The sequence below is a fragment of the Leuciscus leuciscus genome (assembly GCF_965113295.1).
Source record: "Leuciscus leuciscus genome assembly, chromosome: 3".
NCBI classification, from domain to species: Eukaryota; Metazoa; Chordata; class Actinopteri; order Cypriniformes; family Leuciscidae; genus Leuciscus; species Leuciscus leuciscus.
Window position 1 is genome coordinate 46415839 of NC_138727.1, and position 23262 is coordinate 46439100.

A 23262-nucleotide genomic window follows, 5' to 3' on the forward strand; every position below is an offset into this window, starting at 1 on the left:
GTGTGGCCTTACCTGGCATTGGCTGCGCGCTTCTGTCTGTCTAGCCAGACTTGGTGCAATTGGATGCTTCTGCAGAGGTCAGGTACGGATGCCCTTCCCATAGGTGGATCTCGAAACGAGATGATGAAAGAGAACTTCAGCAGCATTGACTTTGCAACACATATTTCCCTTTGCGCCGCTCCTTTAAATCCGCGTTTCAGTCATCCGTGCCTCTGCGGCGCAAGCTTTCCTTTGCGCTTCATTTTTCTTTGCGCCTCGCTTTGTGTCCCTGATTTGACGTGGGGGGAGGGGTCAAGAGGTTGGGGTGTGTACAAGAGACGAAGGCGCGTCCCTCTCGTAACGTCATCAGCGCGAGCCCCAGACTTTTTTTTATTTATTTTATTTTTATTTATTTTTTTATTGACATATTTATAGAACATTAACAAAAAAGGCATTCGTAATTTCAGATTTTACAAACAAACCTGAGCGTACATACAAATATTACATCACAATATACATATTCTCATCAGCAGGCAAATAGAGCCCCAGACTATTATTGTCAATAATACATACCTGTGATCCATCACCCGTGCTGCGTTCCAGTCCAAAATAGTCATGCTCTTCACTCGCTAACTTCCCTTCATCTCGTTCACTCGGATGTACGTCATTGCGAGTGCCCACTACTGGCGGAAACTGCAATGGGCTGAACTGGAACGTCCTAAGCCCTTGATCACTTGGAATCAGCTGTGGAGTTGATTTATTATTTAATTTTTTTCCCTTTAATAATTTGTTTAATGCAGTATCCAAATGTTTATAGGTGTGTTTGGGTTGTTTTAAATTTAAAACATTATAATTAATATATCATAGAGTTGTCTGTGTGGTGGTGATTAGACGAGATATGTGGTGACGTCACAATCGTACTGCATTGTGGGACATATAGGTGCCTGAAGTGTACATTTGAAGCAGACTCGCTCCCTCGGTCAAAATCGAGGGAACGAGGGTCTGTCCATATAAACTTCCCTCGTCCACTTCACGAAGTGGAACGCACTTCAAATGGCGGCAGGGATTCCCCCAAGGGGAAGTGCTTAGGGAAGTTCGCAAGTGCGTGTCTAAAAGTGGACTGGAACGCAGCACAGCACTCTGCTCCGCCATTTCGATCGATCCACTCGGTCTGGGGCTCGCGCTGATGACGTTACGAGAGGGACGCGCCTTCGTCCCTTGTACACACCCCAACCTCTTGACCCCTCCCCCCACGTCAAATCAGGGACACAAAGCGAGGCGCAAAGAAAAATGAAGCGCAAAGGAAAGCTTGCGCCGCAGAGGCACGGATGACTGAAACGCGGATTTAAAGGAGCGGCGCAAAGGGAAATATGTGTTGCAAAGTCAATGCTGCTGAAGTTTTACTTTGCTAAACTTTATTTTTTCTCTCAGTGGTTAACTTTTCTTTTGCAAATTTTTTTTTTTTTTGCAAAAAAGCAAAAAAAAATCTCAATACTCTATTTTTATTTGCAAAACATTTTTTTTTTTTTGCAAAACATTTTTTTTGTTTGCAAAACATTGTTTTATTTTGCAGATATATATGGCCCTATATTGACTCCATAATATGGCGCTTACATGAGTGTTTTATTACATTCACTTCTCACCACCGACATACATTCGCATACACATATATCATTCATTATTAATACAAAGTAGTCCGTTAGTATCCATAACTGACATAATCCACAGCAAAACTTCTGTGAATAGATACCTTTTTGATTTGCCTCGGGCTTTGCCTTCGGTTTGTTTTACCCTTCAAACATGGTTGCTATGCAGGTCACATGATTTGTGACGTAACGCCGACCTCGTAATGCGCATGCGCAGTCCTAAGCGCACAAACCGGAGCTTCTATTAGCAGCTGCATGACGCGATGACTTTACCAATCGGCGATTGGCTCTTTTATTTAGAAGGCGCGACTTATTACACCATATTGCGTGTTGAGCTTTCTTCCATTCAGAGTATTACGACGATTGCACCATCTTTCTGTCTAGGCTAGTCTTTGTTATTTGTTCATCACATTGAGAGAACCTTGCCAGAACATTGGACAAAGTTCTGAGAACATTCCCTGTTAGCTGGGTATACTGTTATGAAAATCAAGATGTTATGGAAATATTTGGTAAAATATAAATGGAAAATGTTTATAGTTTGAGGTTGATGATTGGAAACCTGTGTGAACCGACTTCATAGATTCACTAAAAGCATGTCTGAAAAGAAAAAAAAGTTCTGAGAAACTGTAGCAATTGTTTGCAAATGCAATGAAATGCAGACCTTTGTAAGTGTGGCTAAGTGTCCAAATACTTCCCATTCTGGTTTGCATAATGTTTTAGTGTCTGCCATAACCAAAATCAACCATTCCCATCCTATAAAAGCAAAGTGATATTTTAATAAACTGATATTTCAATATGACATTTCACAAGCTTTACCACAGAAGTTTAATTTCAGACTTTGTGGAAAACAAAAAGTTTGTCTTCGAATGGATCTATGAATAGAAGAGTAAACATAGAGCAAGACTCCACACGAACAATTTAGCATTGAAGCCGACCATAACTACTGTAGACGGGCAAACAATGGTCATTTCCCGGGTTTAAAACCCTCTAAATAGCTTTTAAATGGCACAGAATAGGTCTGAGAGATACAAATCATTGTCCAGACAATAAAAGTGCTGCTTGTTTATGGACCCCTTCCATTAGGTCGGTGCCTGCCGGTGTCTAACCGAGAGACCCGTTACCCAGCATCCCCCGCGGCCAAGGCCTCTATAGTGTAATTAGTAAATCATTACGTAAAGCCTTTGCATCAGTGCAACAAGGGCAGCGTTGCATTCCTGTGACTGTTTTTGCTGTTAAGCTCTAGTCAAGCTGCTTTTCAGGGTCAATGTTCAGTCAGAGGTTTGCTGGCCGTGGGATTCCAGTGATGCGTCTGAATATTTGTTATTATATCGCTAATAAGAGAGATTCTTTGCGGTCTGCGAATTTCGCACCCTGACCTCTGTTTAAGGTTGAAGATAGTTAGGATAATAGATGTCTGTGTGTAAGGTGCAAAAATCCAATACACTTTTTGTCATGCATGTTTTGTCAATGATGGCAAGAGAGACTAGATTCAAACATGCAAGTTTACAATTATTTGCAACTGTACTTTAAAAACATTATTAGATAGCCTCGCCCATTATTTATGAGCTTAATTCTTGTATTAGAATTATCCATTAATTCCCTTACGGCTGGCAAAATGAAAAATTTGCTACAAAGATCAAAACTCTTACATCGATGTAGAAGAGGACCAACTGAGGACATAAAATAAAATATACTAATTTAATTTATATATAATGTATTTTCAGCTTGATTTTGTTCATCGACAATTAAAGTCAAACTGGGCTAAAAATGTAATTATGAGTTTTACTGTGCAGAATATGTATATACAAAACATTACATTCAAATAGAGCAATTATAATATTATGACAAATAATTAAAAAAATATTTACCGTAAAATACAATACAATAAAATAAAAATAATAATCAAATAAAACAATACAAAAAATCATGTATACCTCAATTTGGACATAGAGGATATAACGAGGACGTCATTATAACGAGGACAGACGTCATTATAAAGATTTTAAAAAAGGTTATCAAATATTCTAAGAGCTTGCATCGAGCGCCACCTGCTGGTCTTCATTTGCTCTATCAGCGTCAATAAAAAATAAAATAAAAAATGTATATCCTTAATTTTTTCTCTTTGGTATGTAAATAATTTGGGAGCAATTTTGCTTACAATATTGCAAATATTTTTAGTGTGTGGGAACCAATTTTTTTGTCAACAACCACTTTTAGTCTCTAAACATTAACGTGCCTCAAATAAAATATTCGAATTATTCTTGAACGGGTAAAAAATTAACAAATAATTGAATAAATGTATAAACAAAATAATAAAGTATGAAAAGTTAGTAGTACCTACTGCTAACTCCAAGTAGTATTTACTTCTTTCTTTCTTCTTCTTCTTCTTGCTTGTTTGTTTGGCGCATGCGCAGTCCGTCAGGCGGATCCTCCGATCATGGAGGATGTTGTTGATGTGCAAACCAGCTGCAAACTTTCTTCACTCTCACGAAACCTGCTGCATTAAACAGCCTCTGGTAATTACGACTATTGAACTGTTATTGGTTGACGAGCGTTGGCATTTCGTCATGGTGTTTAGATGTTTTGTGTGGTTTATTTTTTAGGTTTATGAGCCCGGTGCCTGTTTTTGTTTATTTCCTGTTGCTTGCATCTGAATTAGCAGATCAGATCAGCATCTGTTATTGACCGATATCAAAGTATTTACTAAACGAATGTGCTTCTGGGTAATTTAATCCCTCGTTTAACAATACGTGCTGCTGTTCTGTGTGTATTTGGATGATTATCGCAGCTTTAGCTGTGATTGCTAACTGTGTTTATGTCCAGAATGTGAATTAACTTCGTTTCGTATGGGAACTGCTTCGTTTTAATATACGAGTTGAAGACAACATGCATGAGAAAAATCAAATCAAAAAGACTGTAACGACAGCTATGAGATTATCTTAACTGCCTTTAGCAACCAATTTCATTATTGACTGTCATTAACAGTCATAGCCTATACATGAGAGAAGTAAATGTATGAAAAGTATTTATATTCAGATGTTATATTAAAAACACAATATAACATAATATATTATGTTATATTATAATATCATGCCATGGTATATTAATATATGTTATATTCTAATCTTTTAAAGGTGGCCAGATCCTCTGCCATGAAATCCTCCTGATTAATTGACGTGTTGGTAAAATGGCCGCTGAGCTGTTTCCTGCCAAAAAACTGCCCGCAGTCACAGCCAACGCTGTCCAACAGTACCATCAGCAGAACGTGAGCAACAACAACACCATTCAGGGATGTAACTGGCAAGGCTTGTATCCCACGATCAGAGAGAGGTAATCCACTCTTTCTCTTCCACTGTCTAGTCAGCATGTGATGTTGCACCGATGGCTAAAGGGTCTTTTCATTATTCATTTGTCCCGCGCAGAAACTCAGTCATGTTCAACAACGAGCTGATGGCCGATATTCATTTTGTGGTGGGACCTCCTGGAGGAACCCAGAGAGTGCCGGGACACAAGGTACAGAATTACCACTGTTCAGCCGTGCAACCAAAATATGGGCATCTTATCACTCCAGTTTGTTGCAGAATGGTGAATCTCATGAAAACATGTATGCATTTGACAGATGGCTTTTATCCAAAGTGACTTAAAGGTGCTGTATGTAAGTTTTTCAGTCTACTAAAGCATAAAAATACCATAATATGTTTGCAGATATTTAGGAAACATGCTAAGTTCACGTACTCGTTTCTCTGAAAAACACTTCTACGGCCAGTTATTTTACTTATTATTTTAAACGTTCCGTGTTGTCAGTCGGGTTTTGTTTTGGTCTGTGTGACTCCGCCCACTGCCTGTTCACCCAATAGTATTTCGACACCCCGGGATGCCAGTTGGCAGGAAACACAGCGTATCGCAGCCTTGGAAACGAGCAAACAACCTGGGTCAGAGATTGCAGATTCCACACAACCTAAAAAGCCTCGGTATCCATCTAAAAATGTCTATGAACGAGGATTCATATAAAACGCGGATAAATCAACTCATTAACTTGCTGTTAAGTCTGTGTAAGTCTCCTCGGTTTTCTTCGTCAATTGCGCTCGCTCCTGTTGCGTGTCCTCAAACTGGCAACCCGCATGAGCGTCAAGTCTGAGGAGGAGGAGGCGGGGGTGGGGAAACAACGGTCTCTGATATTTAGAATTTGGACTGCAGTACCGATTTTGACACTGGTTGTCATTCTTACACACAGCACCTTTAAATTGCATTCAAGCTATACAATTTTTTCAATTCATTAACACCCGCCAACCCGCCAGATGTGGGTGGATTTCAGCAGTGGCGTGTAACGCAGTCACTCCTACTAGCCATTTGGATTTGGTTGAATTTTATAAATAATTTGAATTTATATCGATATTGAAATATCTGAAACGCTTCCAATACTTATTTTCCGGAGAATAGATACACGATACCAGCTGTGCTTTCTCGCTCTCTAATCTCTCCGACAGCGAGTGACACACAAAACCCGCCTCTCCTCACTCAATCGTTTCCTTTGCTCTGGATGAATATTGATGGTGTTACAAGGCTTGAATTTCGGCATGGGATTGTACATAATTTTACTCATTCCTGCAGATTCCTGCACATAAAGCTGCCTCTCAGTACTAAATTTAGTTATATTATGCTGCTTATTGCGCTTAAAACAGTCAAATACACACAAAATAATATCAAAATGCTGGTCTTGGTGAGTATTCATGTAAACACAGTCAGTTATGTTTTAAGTAAACGTAAACATTTGAGAAAGAAAACGCATGTGAAACAGTATAATGGATCCGTCTTAAAGTGACAGCAAGTATATTACACATTTTATATATATATACAGTGAGGAAAATAAGTATTTGAACACCCTGCTATTTTGCAAGTTCTCCCACTTAGAAATCATGGAGGGGTCTGAAATTGTCATCGTAGGTGCATGTCCACTGTGAGAGACATAATCTAAAAAAAAAAATCCAGAAATCAAAAAAAAAAATCCAGAAATCACAATGTATGATTTTTTAACTATTTATTTGTATGATACAGCTGCAAATAAGTATTTGAACACCTGAGAAAATCAATGTTAATATTTGGTACAGTAGCCTTTGTTTGCAATTACAGAGGTCAAACGTTTCCTGTAGTTTTTCACCAGGTTTGCACACACTGCAGGAGGGATTTTGGCCCACTCCTCCACACAGATCTTCTCTAGATCAGTCAGGTTTCTGGGCTGTCGCTGAGAAACACGGAGTTTGAGCTCCCTCCAAAGATTCTCTATTGGGTTTAGGTCTGGAGACTGGCTAGGCCACGCCAGAACCTTGAAATGCTTCTTACAGAGCCACTCCTTGGTTATCCTGGCTGTGTGCTTCGGGTCATTGTCATGTTGGAAGACCCAGCCTCGACCCATCTTCAATGCTCTAACTGAGGGAAGGAGGTTGTTCCCCAAAATCTCGCAATACATGGCCCCGGTCATCCTCTCCTTAATACAGTGCAGTCGCCCTGTCCCATGTGCAGAAAAACACCCCCAAAGTATGATGCTACAGTAGGGATGGTGTTCTTGGGATGGTACTCATCATTCTTCTTCCTCCAAACACGTTTAGTGGAATTATGACCAAAAAGTTCTATTTTGGTCTCATCTGACCACATGACTTTCTCCCATGACTCCTCTGGATCATCCAAATGGTCATTGGCAAACTTAAGATGGGCCTTGACATGTGCTGGTTTAAGCAGGGGAACCTTCTGTGCCATGCATGATTTCAAACCATGACGTCTTAGTGTATTACCAACAGTAAGCTTGGAAACGGTGGTCCCAGCTCTTTTCAGGTCATTGACCAGCTCCTCCCGTGTAGTTCTGGGCTGATTTCTCACCTTTCTTAGGATCATTGAGACCCCACGAGGTGAGATCTTGCATGGAGCCCCAGTCCGAGGGAGATTGACAGTCATGTTTAGCTTCTTCCATTTTCTAATGATTGCTCCAACAGTGGACCTTTTTTCACCAAGCTGCTTGGCAATTTCCCCGTAGCCCTTTCCAGCCTTGTGGAGGTGTACAATTTTGTCTCTAGTGTCTTTGGACAGCTCTTTGGTCTTGGCCATGTTAGTAGTTGGATTCTTACTGATTGTATGGGGTGGACAGGTGTCTTTATGCAGCCAACGACCTCAAACAGGTGCATCTAATTTAGGATAATAAATGGAGTGGAGGTGGACATTTTAAAGGCAGACTAACAGGTCTTTGAGGGTCAGAATTCTAGCTGATAGACAGGTGTTCAAATACTTATTTGCAGCTGTATCATACAAATAAATAGTTAAATCATATATTGTGATTTCTGTTTTTTTTTTTTATTATTATGTCTCTCACAGTGGACATGCACCTACGATGACAATTTCAGACCCCTCCATGATTTCTAAGTGGGAGAACTTGCAAAATAGCAGGGTGTTCAAATACTTATTTTCCTCACTGTATATATATATATATATATATATATATATATATATGTATATTTATATATATATGTATATATATATATATATGTATATATATATATATATATATATAATTTTTTTGGGGGGGGACAGGGACATACATGTTGGTTACAGGTTTCATGGGATTCACTCTTTAGCAAATGCAGGAATAAATAAAACTGAAAAAGAGTGATGCTCATGATCTCTGTTTGCATCTCTCTCTCTTTCAGTATGTCCTGGCTGTGGGCAGTTCTGTATTTCATGCCATGTTCTACGGAGAACTGGCTGAAGATAAGGATGAGATCCGGATCCCTGATGTGGAGCCGCCTTCTTTCCTTGCCATGCTAAAGTATGACTTTCAGTCTCTAGCATATGCATAGCCACAAAGCTAATAAACATCAATTAAAAGATGCAAAGCTAAAAAAAATATGTCATGGGGTTTTAAAGAAAACACTGGAGAATTTATTTTTCTAAAAAAATAAATATATTTTTAATATTGTATAATTATTATATATTTTTTTATATATTATATAAATTTATATTAAAAAAATAGTCAAATAAATATATTTTAAAGTCGTTAAAGAGAAAAATATACTGTGGAGACCACTAGTGAATATGTATATATTTCAGTTGTATAAAATTATAATATTTTACATTTTGTATATATTTTTAATAGAATAAATAATATAGATATAATACTATACTTTTTTCTATTACAAAAATAACAAGGATGTAATTGGGTCTTTAAAGATGGAGACAGTCTGAAACCAATAGTGAATATTTATATATTTTTATTTTATTTGAAAAGTATTTATTAATTAAATTATTGACCTTCCAAATAAAATATATTTAACCTTTTTTATTTCTCTTATTTTATTACAAAAACTCATACATATAAATATTTCCTACAAAAACTCAAATTATTATGTTATGGTGTCTTTAAGGATAAAGATATATAATAGGGTTCAAAAGTCTGAGATCATTAGTTAATTATTTTTTCCCCTAATATAAAAAAAAATAAATAAAAAATAACATTTTGCATTACAAAGTGTTGTAGAATGCATGCATTACATGCAGTATGTATTACAAATTAAATTTACATTAGCATAACAATTACAGTGTAGTAACATGGCTTTCAGAATGTCTTAGTATTTGGTTTGCCTGTCATTTGCTTCAATGACAGCAGCATTAAAGGGATATTTCACCGCTGGAAAGATGAATGTGTATTTAAATTGGGTCATTTATGTAGTAGAAATGTGAAATTATTTTAGAAGTTGGTGCCTTCTAGACTGAGAAAAGACAACAACTCCCAGAATGCACTTGCTTCTCTGCCCTACGAGGACACTCCCAAGCCACGCCTACCGGTTACAGAGGGCAGTATCGGATGAAATGATAAAAAAAAAAATCCTCAGATGATGCAAAATAATGATTTTTGCATCATCGGAGGTTTTTTCCAGACACACAATACAGAAATCTCTCGTCTCAGGGGGACATGAGGGAGAGAAGCACGGTCATTCGAAAATACTACCGGGTTTCTACTGAAAAAAGCTTAATGCTAATCAGTGAAGTATCCCTTTAAATAGAATAATTTTGCTCTCTGTTGTCAGGTATATCTACTGTGATGAGATCGACCTGTGTGCAGACACCGTCCTCGCCACACTGTACGCCGCCAAAAAATACATCGTTCCCCACTTGGCCCGCGCTTGCGTCAACTTCCTGGAGACGAGCCTGAGCGCTCGAAACGCCTGCGTCCTGCTCTCTCAGAGCTGCCTTTTCGAGGAGCCCGACCTCACTCAGCGCTGCTGGGAGGTCATCGACGCGCAGGCCGAACTCGCCCTCCGCTCCGAGGGATTCTGCGACATCGACACTCAGACTTTAGAGAGCATCCTCCGGCGCGAGACGCTCAACGCCAAGGAGATGGTGGTGTTCGACGCGGCGTTGAGCTGGGCGGAGGCCGAGTGTCAACGACAGGAACTCCAGCCTACCATCGAGAACAAACGGCTTGTTTTGGGAAAGTCCATCTATCTGATACGGATCCCGGCGATGGCGCTTGATGATTTCGCTAACGGCGTCGCGCAGTCGGGCGTGTTGACGCTCAACGAGACCAACGATATTTTCTTGTGGTACACGGCGGCCAAGAAACCAGAGCTGAAGTTCGTCTGCAAACCACGGAAAGGGTTGACGCCGCAGAAGTGCCACCGCTTTCAGTCGTGTGCGTACCGTAGCAATCAGTGGCGGTACCGCGGGCGCTGCGACAGCATCCAGTTCGCCGTGGACAAGCGCGTCTTCATCGCCGGGTTCGGGTTGTACGGCTCCAGCTGCGGTTCGGCCGAGTACCAGGCCAAGATCGAGCTGAAGCGGCAAGGCGTGACGCTCGGCGTCGCCATCATCAAATACTTCTCCGACGGCTCCAGCAACACCTTCCCCGTGTTCTTCGAGTACCCGGTGCAGATCGAACCCGACACGTTCTACACGGCCAGCGTGGTTCTGGACGGGAACGAGCTGAGCTATTTCGGCCAGGAGGGCATGACGGAGGTCCAGTGCGGGAAGGTGACCTTCCAGTTCCAGTGCTCCTCGGACAGCACCAACGGGACGGGTGTGCAAGGGGGGCAGATACCTGAACTCATATTTTATGCTTGAGAGTGCGTCCCGTTCACAACTGATTAATCAGAAACCAACGTTTTTTTGTTTTTGTTCCGGTAATGAAGTGCTGCTCAGATTTTGCACAAAGGCTGCAAAAAGAATTAGATTCTTGACAATCCTTATAGACTATATATGATAAGCATTAGTGCACCTGAAAATGAAAATTCTGTCATTTACTCACCCTCATGTCCTTCTAAATGTGTACGACTTTATTTCTTCTGTAGAACATAGAAGTTCATGCTATTCTTCAACCAGGTCAGGGCTATCAGGCTTCAGAAAAAGCAAAAAAAAAAAACTTAAAAGTGGTTCATATAACTATGAACTATGTGCGCTATAATATACACTGTTAATTTATATAATATACTAATTTACACTGCCGTATAAACATTTTTTGACAGAAATTAATACTTCTATCCAGCAAAGATGCATTAAATAGATCAAAAGTGACAGTAAATACATTCATAATGTTATAAAAGATTTATATTCTAAGAATCCTGAAAAACAATGTCATGGTTTCCATGAAAATATTAAGCAGCACAACTGTTTTCAACATTGATAATAATCAGAAATGTTTCTAGAGCAGCAAATCATCAGGTTAGAATGATTTCTGAAGGATCATGTGACACTGAAGACTGGAGTAATGCTGCTTTGATCACAGGAATAAATTACATTTTAAAATGTTAAAATAGAAAATGGTTATTTTAAACTAATAATATTTCACAATATTTACTATTTTTACTGTATTATTGATAAAATAAATGCAGCTTTGGTGAGCAGAAGAGACTTCTTTCAAAAACATTAAAAAAAATAATTGCTGAACCCAAACTTTTGAACAGTAGTGCAAGTTATTATTTGTTGATAAGTTTGTTGGTCAGTTGAGGCCCTCAAGCTCTCAAATCTAGTTTCCAATCTTGCAAATTTGGTGTCAAGACGTGTCTTGCAAAGTTTGACATTGTTGAAGCCGAAGGCAATTGGTTATTGCAAGTTTTGCAACTAAATGTGACGCCAAGTTTAAATATGCATATGCAAATGAGATTGGAGGGAATGATTTTCAATTAATAGTGAATTTCCTCACAGAAAGCTATCATACAATTTCAGATCACTTGGGAAATGGTGCAGAAGTCAAATAGATGACATGAGCTTGAGCAAATGACCTAATTTTCATTTTTGTGTTACGTATTTAGCTAAGAGCCGAGATTAAGGGGCCGTTTACACGACACTGTTTTCAACTGAAAACGAGAAACTTTATACCCGCTTTGACCGTTCATTTACACGACAGTGGCGTTTTGGAGGCCTGAAAATTCATACTTTTGAAAACGGGTTTCAAAGTGCACGTTTTTGAAAATGATACCGTTATCGTCTCCGTGTAAACTACAAAAACATGAATCTTTGAAAACGGTGACATAATGCGCTTGTGTGTTACGTGTTCAGTCTAAAGGTGCGTAGTGTGTCTTTACAAAGTGACATCGCCACCTACTGGCCTGGCAGCAGAATACAGCGTTTTTAGTCGTTTTCACGGATCCGAATGTCATCTGTACAAAGAAAAAACCTTTCCGTTTTTAGTACATAGTTGTCGTGTAAACGCACCCTTAAAGTGCAAGTTTAGCATAAAAGGATGTCTTATTTCAGACAGGTAACCATTATTAAAATGACCGTTATTCCTAGTGAAGCGTAAATTGTTGCATTTCTTTGACTTTGGAATGTAGTGGTCCGTTTACTGAAACGAAACAGCATTTTTAGTCGTTTTCTCGTATCCGTGTGAACGAAGATCGTTTGATAATATTGTCATTTGTTCGCGAAAACCACAAAGGAAAAACTTTTCCATTTTTTTTTATGTATCCTAAAAATACATAATCTTAACGGTTTAAACACAAATAACATCTAGATCACGCAAATCCTCATGAAGTGAGTGTTGGTAAAACACTAAAACCCTCTAGACACGGGGTCTCCTTTGGTTTTACAGGTCACATGATTGATTATCTCGTGTCTGCCAACGTTTAAGCTGAATGATCATTCCGTTGATGTTTACCGTCTGCTCTGACTAACGGCAGACATGTTGTGATTCTTGGTGAGAAAGATGATTCAATATCTTTAAATCTAATTTGTGAAGTCACACGCTTGATTTATTCTACAAAATCATATTTGTATCACTTTGTGTGTTGTATCGTAATGAAACTGTATTTTACTGAACTCTAAAATATTTGTATAATTTTTTTACTCGACACGTGAAGCACAATTTGTCCTGAAGCGTTTCGCTAAGAACTTATTTTCTCTACGTAATATTCATGTAATCCTATATTTTATAGCATTTTGGTGCAACACAATATTGTATGTTAGTGGCATGAAGTTAAAAGGGGTTTTACAAAGACTAGGAGAGAGATAAATAGTGGTGCTGGTTAAGACAAAAATCACTATTACTCAAACTTAGATAGATTTTATTAAAGTATTAAACTTTGGTGCACAACTCGAGGTGTTCTGACACTTTTCCAAACAATTTTTGCCATAAAATGGGAAGAAAAAACTCCAACCTGAAACACTAAACTCCCCTCAAGCTCTTTCAGATGACGTACATGTCGATGTCAAACTTTAATTGCACTATTTCTCATCAAGTAGTTGTTTTTTTTAACACTGTGGCACAATCTAGAATAATTTAATTCTGTTTGGTTTCTCTCTTGAAATGCTCCATTGTGATCCAGACTGGAGTTCCATGTTACTTGGTCAAATCAAACTTAAAATCTGCAATTTGTGCCTTTTCTGGATTGAGTCTAATGGTGTGAACTACTCAAACCGTTCTTACATGTACACTTTATATTCCTGGACCATGAATCGAGATGTTTTTACATGCACTGGTCACATTCACTGGAATTGTAAGTGTGATAAGAGGTTTTCATTCATTCATTCATTCACTCACTCATTCACAGCTGTATTTAGATATACTCCACATGGGACAAGCCTGTTTCTTCTGTTATGTCGAAAATGAGGTGCCTGTGAAAGTGCCAACAGACTTATTTGAATGTGTGGGCAGCGTTTTGTGTCATTATGAATAAAGCTAACTTTAACTCCAGTTTTTACAGTCTTGTCTTTCAGTAAAAGTGTCACAATGAAGTATTTTTGGCTTTGTTCAAACGGGCGGCAAAAAACGTGAGAAAGTCACGCAAAAAAAAAAAGTAACATCTCATTACTTTCCATAAAAAGTAACTAAGTAACACAATTAGTTACTTTTTAGGGAGTAAAGGCTCGTTCACACAGAATGCGTTTTTGCTTTTGAAAGACTCAGTGGAATTGGGAAAAGCGCAATGTCTCGAGATGCGTTTTTTAATCTATATGTTCATAAGCTATTATGTTAAAGCCCAAATGCCAAGATTTTGATAGTGAGTGGCAAAAAAAAAATGCAATCAAAGTCGTGCATAGGTCATTTTTTATATATTCACACATATACGTCTATAACTCCTAAACGAAATTAGATATGTTCACCAAATGTGACACTTACTTATGGGCACACTCTGGGGACACACAAAAAAAGTGGTGGGACGTGCACTTGTTGGTGCTATAATTGAACAAAACATGAAATTGGCTCTAACTACAGTAACGTTGGTCTGAACTTCTAAATTGACATGCAGTGTCTTTGTCTCAGTTGCTCTCATAGTCCATTATGACATTGGTGTACCTTGAAAAACATGGCCGTCATTTTGATGACAAAAAAGATCCAAAGCTGTAACTGCAATGGTTTTGCATATTATAGTTTACGAAGGCATTGGTATATCGTTACGACCATGCCCTGAAGGTACTCAAAAAGTTTCAGGAACAAAATTGGGTAACACTTTATTTTACAGTGTCCTTGTTACATACTGTATGTTACGTGTACTTACCATAGTAATAACAGTAAATTATGCATAATTACATGCAACTAACCCTCAACCAAATCCTAATCCTACCCTAACCCTATAGTAAGTACATGTAGTTGCTTAATATTACTCAGCACTTAAATATATAATTACACTGTAACAATTACACCTTAAAATAAAGTGTAATCAAAAATGGTTATGAAATTATATTATAAGCAATTATATCTCATTACAACTCAATGTATTTATAGGTTGTCAATCTTTTTGCTCAAAATTGTCCCCAAATGTCTTTATTTCCTCATTTTTGCCGTTGGTCTGCTGCTAGCTTCGTTGTTTGCTTCTGTTGTGCTTGGCCCTAATACATATATATATTTTGCTGTAGTGTGTCAATAGGAAATATTAGTTTACATTAATTTTCCAAATATTCCTTTTTACCATTAATTGTAACAATCTAGTGAGATTTGTGTATGCACAAGGAGTCTGACAACAGCCGGTATGAGCTGATCTCACCATCATCGAGTCCGTCTGTGAGTACATGAAGAAACTGAGACCGATTAAATCCAGAAGAACTGCGGCAACATCTCCAAGAAACTTGAAGAAACTAAATAAAAAAATAATATATTAAAAAGTGTGTTCTGCAGACTAAACATTTCAGTAAAAAACCCATGATGTTTGGTCCAAAAACGGCAGGTCAAGCATGAAAGTCTGAATAGATGTTTTAATGATTTTGAACTAGGAGATGATTTTATAGCAGCACAAACAAAATATGAAGTTTATTATCAAACAGCTTTTCATTTTGTCTTCTATCAGGCAGAGCAAAAAAGACATCACTCTCGTTGTCAGTCTACTGCGTCTTTTGTTTCTTGCGCGCTTGAAACTGTTGGGTTTTGTTCTTGATGGATTTGACAAGCAGTGATAAACTGGAGTCCATGACTTTAGTGGCGGATGAAGTCTCTGCTGTGATCTTCTCCTGTGAGGCTCTGCTCTTCAGCGTCTCCTCCTGTCTCTGGTGCTCCTCCTCTCTGCGCCGCAGCTTCTCCTCTAAGATGCTCTGCGTTGCTTTGGTCTTCTTGTAGGCCGGGTCGGACGGGTCCAGGTTGTAAAGATGGGACGTGAACATAGACTGGAAGCGCGGGTCGTGAACGTCCACCTGGAGAACCATGGCAGAAATAGTTAGAGTTGGCAAGTTTGATTCATTTTACAGAATCAGTTCAGAGAATCGATTCAAAACTCTGATTCAGTGAGTCACACATGCACACAAAAAACAAATCTTTTCTCTCCTGAAAATCTAAAAGAGTGACTCTGTGAGACTCTGACCTTGAAGTCGTCGTTCTCCAGTGGCGTGTCGCTCTTCAGGAGCTTCTTCCTCTTCTTCTTGCTCAGGTTCTGGTGCTCTACGATCTTGTCGTAGTTGAAATGTTTGTGCTTGTCGTCTTCATCGTCAGCCATCAGCAGCTCCATCTCGGCCTGGAAATCAAGACACAGTTGGTCATCATGATACATTACCCAGAAACACACGTTGTGACAGAAACGTACCCTCCGTCTCTCCAGCTCTTCCTGTTCCTCTGGTGTCCTCTCCTCATCCTTCTTCCTGCTTTTCTTCTTGTTTTTGTTTTCCAGGGATGCTGCAATAGAATTGACCTCATGGTTTAATCTCCCTCATGTACAATGTGTTGAAGTGTGAGGGGAATAAAGCGCAGGCTAACCTGTCGCGCCGAGCTCCTCTGAGAAGAAGGGGTCGTTGAGGTCAACATTAGCAGGAAGTTCATCATCACTGATCGCAGGCTCCGCCTCCAGCACGTCCTGCACCAGAGAGACGGTGTATGAGTGAGTCAGAAGCACAGAAATGAAGGGCAAACGGAATGATTATTCCTCAGTGACACGTTTACCTTCTTTCCCTTCCTCTTCTCTTTCTTTTTCTCCTTTTTCTTCTGCAGATATTCCTCCCACGGAGACAGTGTATCTTTGCCCAACATTTTCTTCTTCACAAGCTTCTCGGTTGTTTCTTTCAGTCCTAAAAACAATCAAATAACATAAACATAAACATACAGTATGTATAAAATATATATATATTATATTTATATATTTTTTTTTTGATAGTTTATATTTACTTATATATATATATATATATATATATATATATAATGTATGTTTGTGTGTTTATATAAAAAAAAAAAACATTTTTAAAAAATTGTTTTAAAAAAAATATTATTTATATATATATATATATATATATTTCATTTTATAATTTGTTTACACATTTATGTACTTATTTATTATATTTACTTAAAATATATATTATATTAATAATATAATTATAAGCAATTATAAAATATATAATGAATACTATAATATAAATATATATATATATACATATTCTATAATTATCATATATTTATTTTATTTGTAATAGTTTATATTTACATACATACATATATATATACAATTAATAATATATACATATTTAAAAATGCTTTGACGTTTTTGTTTTTAATTGTATATATATGTATATATGTATGTATGTAAATATAAACTATTACAAACAAAATAAATATATGATAATTATATATATAATTATAGAATATGTATATATATATTTATATTATAGTATTCATTATATATTTTATAATTGCTTATAATTATATTATTAATATAATATATATTTTAAGTAAATATAATAAATATGTACATGAATGTGTGAATAAAATATATAATGTAAAATGAACATAATAATATATACATATTTAAAAATGCTTTGACTAGACATTTTTGTTTTTATGTTCATTTTACATTATATATTTTATTCACACATTCATGTACATATTTATTATATTTACTTAAAATATATATTATTATATTACTAATAATATAATTATAAACATATATATATATAATTAATACTATAATAATATATAATATTATTAAACGTAAAACAAAATACTTTTACATATAGTTAAACAATATTACATAGAGAATTGTTTTCTGCAATCATTAAAACATAATTATTTGATATATTTTTTGCATTTTATTAAATGAAAAATATTTATTATAATATGAATAATATAATCTGACTGAATAGTTGTAAAATAATGTAAAATATGTTCTTTTAAAAATAAAGTAATATTAAAAAATAATATAAAACATAACACTTAATCAACTTTAGTATCTCTGATACCTGGTACCCATGTGATCTCCATGTCCATGGCGTCATCGTTCCCCTTGTCTTTGTCCTGAATGCTCTTCAGTAGATCTCTGTATTTGGCGATCTGCTCTGCGCTCTTCTTCCCCTTACTGCCCTTCTTCTCCTCACTGCCCTTCTTCTCCTCACAGCCCTTCTTCTCCTCACTGCCCTTCTTCTCCTGAGGAAGAGGCTGAGCCGGCTCCTCAGCTGAACATTCAAGACAACAAAACATGTCAAAGACAGCCAGACTTACAAGTTCACCAGCACAAGGAGATGTTTAACAGGATGCTCTTTTCCATATGATAGATGCGATTTAGTCATCACTAGCCTTCCGTCTGTTTCTCTTCCTCCTCCTCCTCTTCTTCTTCCTCACTGGAGGAGGCCAGGTAAGCCTTAAAGTCCATGTCCAACAGCTCGTCCTTATTGAACTTCCGGCAGAGAGCAGTGACCCGGTCGTGATCCGTTTCATCCCACGTCAGCTCAACCTGATGACGAACAGCAGACGTTACTGTACGCCGAGCTCAGGCGCTCAGATCTTGTGTAGTGTTCAGTGTGACAGACCTTGGCTGTGGTGGTGGCCGCCGATGTGAAGAGTTTGGGCTTGTAGGAACCATAATCCACATCGGTCGCTCTGTCCTTCGGCTCATCGTCAAACGTCACGTCATCAGGGATGAACCTGGAAAATGCCCACAGACACCAACATCAACCAATGACAACTGACAAATAAATCTCTCAGAGATAATGAAGCGCTAAGTTCTTAGAAATGTAATCAGATTTGAATTCTTGATGGTCTCAGTTTTTTTAAACAACATTTATGCCATTTTTCAGCTGAGGTTTTGTCTCCGGGGACGTGGGGGACTCACCGCAGGTCGATCATCGAGCAGCTGCTCTCGTACTCCAGGCCGTCACACTCCTCGTAAATCTTCACCGCCGTTTCGACAGACTCGCACTCCACCACTGCGTAGTAATACCTCAGACGCTTGAACTGATAGTCACGCACTTTCTCCCGGCAGATCCTGAAAACACATGGAAGACCTTCATCATAAAACACTGGGCTGAAATAAATGAGGGTTCCTCTGATCGGAAAATAATAATACTGTCCTTTAAAACCATTCAGAGTGAATATAAAAATAGAAGACATGAAATATTATCAAAAGGGTGAAATATACAGTTATATACTGCCATTCAAAAGTTAGAGTGTGTTTTTTTTAAACAACAAGGTTGCATTTATTTGATCAAAAATACAGTAAAAACTGTAATACTGTGAAATATTAATACAATTTAAACAAAAAAACTGTTTTCCATGTAAAATGTAGTTTATTCCTGTGATCAGAGCTGTATTTTCAGCATCATTACTCTTCAGTCTTCAGTGTCACATGATCCTAATATGATCTAATATGATGAATTGATGCTCAAGAAAAATGTATTATTATCCATGTTGAAAACATTATTTTAGAGGAAACCGTGAATGATACATTTTTGTCAGGATTCTTTGATGAATAGAATGATTTGAAATAGAAATATTTCGCAACATTGGGCAAGTTGTTCAAAAAGTTTAATCTGGATCAAAATGATCTGGATTTGGAAATCCCATGTTTTGCTATCCAGGATCAGGTAATCCATCTTACTTTTGTGCCGGTTTTTCAAAGCAAAATTGGATTGGATCACCCTGATCTGGATGTAATCTGTGCTACGGAACCCCCAAAGAGACATGGTCATGTAAAAAATAGGGAAAAAAAATATTTCAATGCTTTTGCGTTCTCTCAGAAAAGTTTTGTATAGCGTTCACCAAAAAAAAACGTTGTGTTCGCTTGCAACGATCTTTTGACTGGTTCATCTCTTATGATTGTGCCACTGTAGTTTAGACACAGTGATAAAACACTTTGAATTAAATATAATATTTTTGTTTGATTTTTACAGCTGTTTGGGGATTATTTAATGGCGCCAAAATCTCTTTTTTACTTTACAGTAGGCTACCGAAAGGCATATGTAGCCTAATGTCTACTTCTAATGTATTACTTTAACAGTTAAGCTAATCAAAAGCAAAATAAAAATATGAGTGTGTGTATTACATGATACAAATGTTGTATTTTTTACCAATTTTGAAGTTTTACTACATTTTCTTCCTGGAATCCACCTTGAAATCCTAATCAAAATCCTGCTGACAAGTTTTGAACAACACAAACTGAAGGTTTGATCCAGATTAAAACTAGGATTGGATTCCGTGATCTAATCTGATTTCAGATTCCTTCTTTCCCTTTTGAACAACCCATTTTCAAGATGTGATCCAATCCGATAACCAAAATCCGATCAGCTTACCTTTGAACAACTGGCCCATTACGATTTTAAAGCATTGTTGCTTAATAAATGTATTAATTTCAATGAAAAATAAATGACTGACCCAAACTTCTTGAACGGCATTACAGCTAAAATCATTTGATCACTTTTTTTTATCTATCAGTGTAGCATGCAACACAGCACACACTACTCTGACAACCATAAAAACACACAGCACTGGGTGAAAAAGTCACATTTTAATTCCGGTTTTTAGTATAGAATGAATTAGAAGTATGTTTTAAACCAGAGTCAGCCATCTAGGACGCATTTTTTTGTGACTAAGTTTGTTTGCAATGCATTCTGGTATTGCCTTCTGTACTGTAAACCTAAGAGACGCTGAAAGGTGATGAAAGCGGTACCTTTGCTCCTCTGTGTCTGCGTCGGGGTCGTCCGGGAGGCTGGTGAGCTCCAGCGGACCCTGGGTCTGTTCTGCACTCATCCTCTCCTTCCCAAACTCAGACGGGTAGATCTGACAAATGCAGGACAAGCATTCAGACTCACAAATGATAAAGGGATTGTGGGAGGAGCCAGAGCAGGAAGAGAAGGGACAGTTACCGTTACAGACAGCACTACGCCTTCTTTGGGCTTGAACGAGCTGAAGAGAGCCAGCAGATCTTTAGCTTTCAGTCTGTCCCAGTCAATGTTACAAACTGCCAGCCGCCGTGTAGTCTACACACAGAAAATAACACACTAAAACACACACGATACATGATGTATAAATACATTTTTAAAGTAATTCTTTTAATTGCATTATTCTAAAAAATTATAATATTTGGTGGGGATTTTTTTTTTTTTTTATCAATTTTAATATAATATAATGTTAAATATATTATATATAACACAAAAAATATTAAATATCATTTTCATTTAATAAATAAACTTAAGTCAGTAAGATTATTCTTTAAACTAAATAATTCTTTCAATTGCATTATGCTAAAAGATTAATTTGGTGGGGAAAATGTGTTATATTTTATAATTTTTATTTTAAATTTTAATATAATATGAATTATGTTAAATATATTAAATATAAAATATAATTTTCATTTAATAAATATACTAACGTTCAAAAGTATGATATACTAAATGGATCAAAAGTGACAGTAAAGACTGAAAAGACATTTATAATGTTACTAAAGATTTTCTATTTCACAGAAATTAAGCAGCACAACTGTTTTAAACATTGATAATAATCATAAATGTTTCTTGAGCATCAAATCATCATATTAGAATGATTTCTGAAGGATCATGTGACACTGAAGACTGGAGTAATGATGCTAAAAATTTAGCTTTAATTACAAGAATAAATTAAATTTGACTATATATTCACAAAGAAAACTGTTATTTACAATGGTAATAATATTTCACAATATTATCGTTTTTACTGTAATTTTGATCAAATAAATGAAGCCCTGGTGAGCAGAAGAGAGCAGAAATCTTACGGACTTCAAACGTTTGAACGGTAGTGTGTATGATTAATAAAGTGTTAGGATGAAATCTCACATTGTCACCGCGTGGAGCATCTTTACACATCTCTCCCCAGTCATGCTCAATCTCCTCTTCCTCCAACTCATCATCATCATCGTCATCATCTTCATCAGAGCTGGTCTCGATGTTACCCTTCCCTCTGGCCAGATCAGGTCCTTTCTCGTCGTCTTCATCTAACTCGCTCTCATCATCCTCATCCTCCTCCTCATCGTCATCATCATCTTCACCTTCAGAAGAACCTTCTTCTTCATCCTCTTCAACACCAGATTTCTCATCTTCATCTGATAAAACCAATAAAAATGGTCTCAATTCATAAATAACATAAACGAACCCCTCAAGAATATATAAACCTACTTATCAAAATGACATTAAGATGATTGATCCAAAACAAACTATGCAAAACAAAAGTTACATAGATCAGCAGTACCTTCTTCAAACACTCTCACTCCCTTTATCAGCGGCTCTTTCTTTTTCTTCGCTTTTTCTGACTTCAGAACCTTCTCGGCTTCTTCCTCCTCCTCCTCAGATTCATCACTCTCATCTTCATCCTCAACCTGAGCTTCCTCATCAGCTTTCTTTTCCTTCTCTGTGTTTTCTGCGTTCTCGTCCTCCTCTTCGGAGTCAGAGAGCTTGTAGAAGCGCTTGAGGTCCTCGGTGGTCGTGTGGTTGACGGGTCGGCCCCGTTTATCCACCGTGTACTTCAGCTTGAAGCGCTGGTCGTGGAACATGGACTGGAAACGCTCGTCGATCTTGACCTTGCGCTCTCTGTTGGGCATCTCCCAGAAGCGAGGGTCCTTTTTAACCTTGGAGAAGCGGTCGTCGCCGCTGGCAGTGTTTTTGGAAGTCATGGTGATTATTTGGAAGAACCGAGTGAAAGTGTTAACCTGTGGAAAACACAAAAGAGGTTCATGAGAAACCAGTTGCCTAGAATTATATGAATTACCTGTCAATGTATATCCATTTAAAGAAATGTCACGAAATATTTCTTACACAGACAGCCCAAAATAATGTGGTTCTTGGGTGTTTCGTTATAGTGAAATAAACTAAACCAACTACTGATTTTAACAAGTGATGTTACAGCAAAACAAACCGACAAATAAGGAAAAATAGGGTAGAGTGGGGCTAGTTGTCACAATGTTTACTGTAGTACTTATTAGTGTAGATTTACTTTTATTTTTTTTATTACAGAGCATTGTATTTTATAATGTATACTTGTCAATAGGCTATATGCATGCTCTTTTTTTGTTTTGTAATTATTTGTTTACAGTGTGTATGTGATTTACAGAGCAAACATTTTGTTCCATTGTATATATGACTGTAATGACAAACTAAACCATTGAGCATGCCGTTCATTTACAGCACAGGACACGAAACAAGAATTCAGCACAAAACGGACTCCACAACAAATAAAACAGTTATTTAAAGGCCAATACTGACCTACTGGTTTTTCGTGCGATGTTGCGCAGCTCCACACGTGTTTTGTTTCCCGTGATGCTTCACTGCTTCACTACTTCCGTGACCTCTTTGAAACCCCGCCTTCTTTATCCTACGGCGCGTCGAAAAGTTCAAAACACACCAGACGCGAGCGTCTGTCCTCTTGTCTTTGATATGCGACTGTGTGGGAAGCTGAGGAAGGGTTATTGTACTTCATTTAAACAGTTAAAAATAATAATAGAATAAT

The 23262-nt window shown here is 37.4% G+C and overlaps 2 protein-coding genes across 2 annotated transcripts; one reads left to right on the forward strand and one right to left on the reverse strand.

The window, feature by feature from the left end:
• Positions 1–4009: 4009 nt before the first annotated feature.
• On the forward strand, positions 4010–13797 carry btbd3a (BTB (POZ) domain containing 3a). The gene is made up of 5 exons (XM_082164239.1): positions 4010–4141; positions 4760–4955; positions 5048–5138; positions 8321–8439; positions 9698–13797. Exons 2-5 carry the CDS (start codon positions 4813–4815, stop codon positions 10728–10730), a joined length of 1386 nt encoding a protein of 461 aa, XP_082020365.1. The 5' UTR covers positions 4010–4141; positions 4760–4812; the 3' UTR covers positions 10731–13797.
• A 1479-nt stretch (positions 13798–15276) lies between these two features.
• On the reverse strand, positions 15277–23198 carry esf1 (ESF1, nucleolar pre-rRNA processing protein, homolog). The gene is made up of 14 exons (XM_082164213.1): positions 23019–23198; positions 22009–22465; positions 21597–21862; positions 20652–20765; positions 20456–20565; positions 18623–18775; positions 18321–18435; positions 18088–18244; positions 17754–17966; positions 16468–16592; positions 16285–16381; positions 16115–16203; positions 15896–16045; positions 15277–15728 (listed from the first exon to the last, which is right to left on the reverse strand). Exons 2-14 carry the CDS (start codon positions 22427–22429, stop codon positions 15423–15425), a joined length of 2316 nt encoding a protein of 771 aa, XP_082020339.1. The 5' UTR covers positions 22430–22465; positions 23019–23198; the 3' UTR covers positions 15277–15422.
• Positions 23199–23262: the final 64 nt, after the last annotated feature.

Bases quoted from the DNA above. Each gene is read 5' to 3' on its own strand.
- btbd3a (XM_082164239.1), top strand. From the start codon at position 4,813: ATGGCCGCTGAGCTGTTTCCTGCCAAAAAACTGCCCGCAGTCACAGCC. The intron at 5,139-8,320 runs GTACAGAATTAC...TCTCTCTTTCAG, and splicing joins AGAGAGTGCCGGGACACAAG to TATGTCCTGGCTGTGGGCAG. The intron at 8,440-9,697 runs GTATGACTTTCA...CTCTGTTGTCAG, and splicing joins TCTTTCCTTGCCATGCTAAA to GTATATCTACTGTGATGAGA.
- esf1 (XM_082164213.1), bottom strand. From the start codon at position 22,429: ATGACTTCCAAAAACACTGCCAGCGGCGACGACCGCTTCTCCAAGGTT. The intron at 18,245-18,320 runs GTCTGTCACACT...GTTCGTCATCAG, and splicing joins CGGCCACCACCACAGCCAAG to GTTGAGCTGACGTGGGATGA. The intron at 16,382-16,467 runs GTAAACGTGTCA...TCTCTGGTGCAG, and splicing joins AGAAGAGGAAGGGAAAGAAG to GACGTGCTGGAGGCGGAGCC.